This window comes from Triticum urartu, chromosome 6A (genome assembly GCF_056163025.1).
Source record: "Triticum urartu cultivar PI428250 chromosome 6A, HENAU_Tu73, whole genome shotgun sequence".
Taxonomy (NCBI): domain Eukaryota; kingdom Viridiplantae; phylum Streptophyta; class Magnoliopsida; order Poales; family Poaceae; genus Triticum; species Triticum urartu.
In genome coordinates this window covers 575,186,921-575,190,719 of record NC_141878.1, presented here as the reverse complement: position 1 = coordinate 575,190,719, position 3,799 = coordinate 575,186,921, and the positions used below count along the sequence as shown (strand labels likewise).

The 3,799-nt window shown below is 51.9% G+C and overlaps 1 protein-coding gene across 1 annotated transcript; it reads right to left on the bottom strand.

Moving 5' to 3' along the window:
• Positions 1-1,993: 1,993 nt before the first annotated feature.
• Positions 1,994-3,517, bottom strand: LOC147966519 (uncharacterized). The gene has a single exon (XM_087530858.1). The coding sequence runs from the start codon at positions 3,515-3,517 to the stop codon at positions 1,994-1,996; it is 1,524 nt and encodes a 507-aa protein (XP_087386984.1).
• Between the last annotated feature and the right edge of the window lie 282 nt (positions 3,518-3,799).

Genomic DNA, 3,799 nt, shown 5'->3' with positions numbered 1-3,799 from the left:
TTGCCCAGCTATTGAATCAATCGAGCACATTTTGCTGCACTTCAAAACTGCACAATACAGTTGGCAAGTTCTACATCTGCAGCACGTTGCGGGGCAGGCATCTAACCTGACATAGTTTGCGCATGAAGCACAAAAACTCATCAACCATTATCAGTGGCCAATTGTACTGGCAGAAGTTTGTGCAGTGAATCTCTGGCATAACAGAAATGAAGGGGTCTTCAGAAACAGAACACCACGGCCCAACTTGATTGCACAACACATTGGCGACGACTTGAAACCCTGGTTTGGTTCCGATTTGCTGGAAAAATGACGATCCGGACCGATCGGCGGACGGATACAGGGCCCCGTTGGATGGCAAAACACATTCGGACCGTGCGGTCCGGACGGATGCAGGTGGTTTGAGGGTTCGTTTTGGCAGTGCGTTTTCGGCTTGCTCCAGTGCTTGTAGTCGTCGTAGGTGGTCTACGAACATGGATGTAATTTTGCTACGTCTGATTTTCTTTGTCCTAATATGACCATGATGTTTGATGAATAAATTGAAAGTTTTCCCGCAAAAAATAAATTAATGAAATTAACTCTTTTTTAAGAAAAAAATAGGGTCACTCCGGCCTCTGCATCATGAATACAATTTAGAACTTTAAACGATCTAGTTTGTTGAAGTTTGCACATGACCTGGGCCAACATCTCTCAAGCTTCTTGGCGAAGATTGAGTGGCTGCCCAACTTGCCCCAACGGTAGAACAACATATAAAAGATCCATTACGTTTGAGAATCCAACTATGCACATCAGGTGAAACTAATCTGAGGACTTGCACTTGTGCATAGATCAATTGTATCTCAAATGCAAAGTAAATGATGAATAGACCCCATCACATATTCAAGATCCATTTCTTTGACAATTTGACAATGCTCATGAGTTGGGTGAAACTAAACAAAGGACAAACTTGTTTTACATAGGAGGCACGTTCAGATAAATCACCGGAGATTTCCAGTCTTAAACAACAACCTATACACAATATTTTCTAAAAAAGAGAGACTATAATATAGATAAGGATGAGTAATTTTCTTTTCTTTGAGGAACCGGCAAAGCACTGCCTTTTCACTTAGACGAAAGATACATATGTAGTACAAGAGATTGATGGATGAGTCAAAAACACATAAGAGACAAAAAGAAACAAACGATCTATCCAAAGACCTCGCTCAGTTGGGCGACCCGAAAGCCCTTTCTCTTTGCCTAATATCCTCCAGGGCCATTACGGCCACCTTGATGTAGGTCATTTGTGTTTTGTTGAAAATGCGACGACTCCCCTTCTTCCAGATATTCTACAGTGTACAGAAGACGGCCCTCCGCTGGAGCATGGAGACACAGTTGGCATATGGGGTCATGCGGTAACCCTGGAACCGCAAGCATATCAGCGGCGAGGATATGCCCATTAAAGCACAAGCCAGGTGAACATTTTGCATGTAGGCTCCGCGTGCGCGTTCCAAATCATGGAGGCGTAAAACTAAGGGTGGGAACACTGAAATTGCACATTATATGCTGAGATTGACAAGTAAGCACATTGACAATCCACTTCCAGGTGATGGCGTCATCATGATCGCTTGTAGGTTGACAGTGGCGAGCACTCCCCAAAGACTAACAAATTACCTGAGTTGCTCGAGGGCGCTAACTTTTGCGACCGCATGCACCCAACCTTCAGCGCGGAGCTTTAAATAAACCATCCTTTGCTTCCTGGTGGCAATCTTGAAGAGATCCGTGGCGAGGTGTTGGATGGACCCCTACCCGTCTAGTCGCCATGCCAGAAAAGCGCCTTCCTCCCGTTGTTAGGGTAATTTAAATAGAGGCATGAAAAAGATAAAAAAAATTATATCCGCCTCATCACATGCTTTGATCCCACACAAGGCCTATCGGGGTCCTCGCTTTCAAACCACGGACAGCGAAGCCGAAGATCCCTTCTGAATCGCTCAAGTCAGCAATGCCAAGCTCGCCAAGATCATCCCAGGGTGACTTCAACGACAGGCCTGCACCCAGATTTGATTATCCTCCTCACCACCAATTCATCATCATTGCTCCAAGGACATGCTTGCTGCCCAATCATCTCCCAATCCCAAAGACCATTGTATCGAACATGACCATCATCCTTAAGCAGGATAACACGTTGCAACGATGTGCACACGCTCACAACATACTTCAAAAACCATATGTGACGCCGCAAGAATCCAGTAATGGCAAGCTCCCTGAGGCAGTGATGGCGCTGAAGTGCCTCGAGTGAGCTCATTCTCAAGCTCCCGTAAGTTGGCTCCTCCTCCGAGCAAGGCACATGAATGTGCAGGACCTCGAGTGAGGGCGCGGCCAACAGGAGGCCACGTGGCCATGTGATGTTCCAATTCGCAGGCAGATCGGCCACAAGGAGCCTTTTCAGGTTGAGCAATGGCTTGGCCGGTGGAGTGGGCACCATCCATCTTCTCAGCCCGGCAAAGCGGAGGATGAGATTCGTCATGGTAGGGGGCATGCCGATGATGTAATGGCCGAAGTGATCCGTACACCGCTTTGGAACTATCCAGCTTTCTGTCGCGAATGTGAGGTTAGTGTGCGTGAGGCTGGGGACCAAGTCGAATATGAGTCTATAAGTGTCGGTTAGGCAGCACGCCAGGCTGACAAGCATTGGAAGGTGGCGCAGCTCGGTCGCCATGAACTTGCACTGGTCCAGGATGAGCTCCCTGACCTCTGAACACGGCGCGTCCACCACCACATAGTCCTGTGCACAGCAGCAGGATATCAGGTGAAGCACCTGCAGCCGTGTGCACTCAGTAAACACCCTCTGGTACACGTCGACGGACGTGGAAGCGGCCATGTCTCGCAGGACCAGCGTGGTGAGAGCGCCGTACCTATGCAGAGGCGGGAGCGTGCAGTAGTTACCCAGCGTCAAGCTGCGAAGGCCGTCCTTGAGGCAGTCGTGGTCGTGAGGAAAGCGGTATGGCGGCGCCTGAAGGACATGGCAGGAAGCTTGCCTGGCAACGACCTCCAGATCCTCCACTCCCCATGCGCCTACCGCGGCGGTGATCAGGCGGTCGAGGACGCAGCCGCCATCTTGTGTCTGGAAGAACTCCAGACGCAGGGTCTTGGCGCGCCGACGTGCGTCGCCGTCAGCAGGGCCACGGTCCGCTTCCAAGAATCCAGTGATGCCGTCGACGAACGCGGCGATCGTGTCGAATTCGCAGCGCGCCATGAGACGGTCCAGCATCTCGGCCAGGAACGTGTCACGCGGCATGTTGCGCCGGCGGAGGGCGACGGTCCGGTCGTACTCGGGCGGGAGCACATCGCTGACCCTGAAGTCGAGCTCCGGCAGATCGCGGGGGATGTGCGCCCAACGCCTGGCCAGGACGGCGGTGGACAGCGCGGTGCGGGTGTCCAGCCTGCGTACTATGAGGCGGACGAGATCGTCGGGTAGTGCGCTGAGGCGGTCCTCGCCGTCGACGCCGGCCGTGCCCGTGCGTGGCCGCACGCGACGCGGCATGGCAGCTGGCTTGGAAGTCCCGTAAAGCTGGCGGAGGCCTTGGGGCACGATCTGTAATGGTAGGCTCGATCGGATCTGACTCTTGATTCTCGGTTCCCCGGTGAAAGCGCGATCTCGGCATTGCAGTTTTCCAGGTATTGGAACGGATGGGAGCACGGGACCGCCATGCAATGGCTAGGCGGTGGGGCCGTGCTAGACTACGTACGTACGAGGGCATCAACGGTGCCATCAGGATGTCATGCGGGCACAACCTCCTAGTGTGTTTTGATTTGAGGGGAAAAA

Coding starts and splice junctions, on each gene's coding strand:
- LOC147966519 (XM_087530858.1), bottom strand. CDS start 3,517: ATGCCGCGTCGCGTGCGGCCACGCACGGGCACGGCCGGCGTCGACGGC.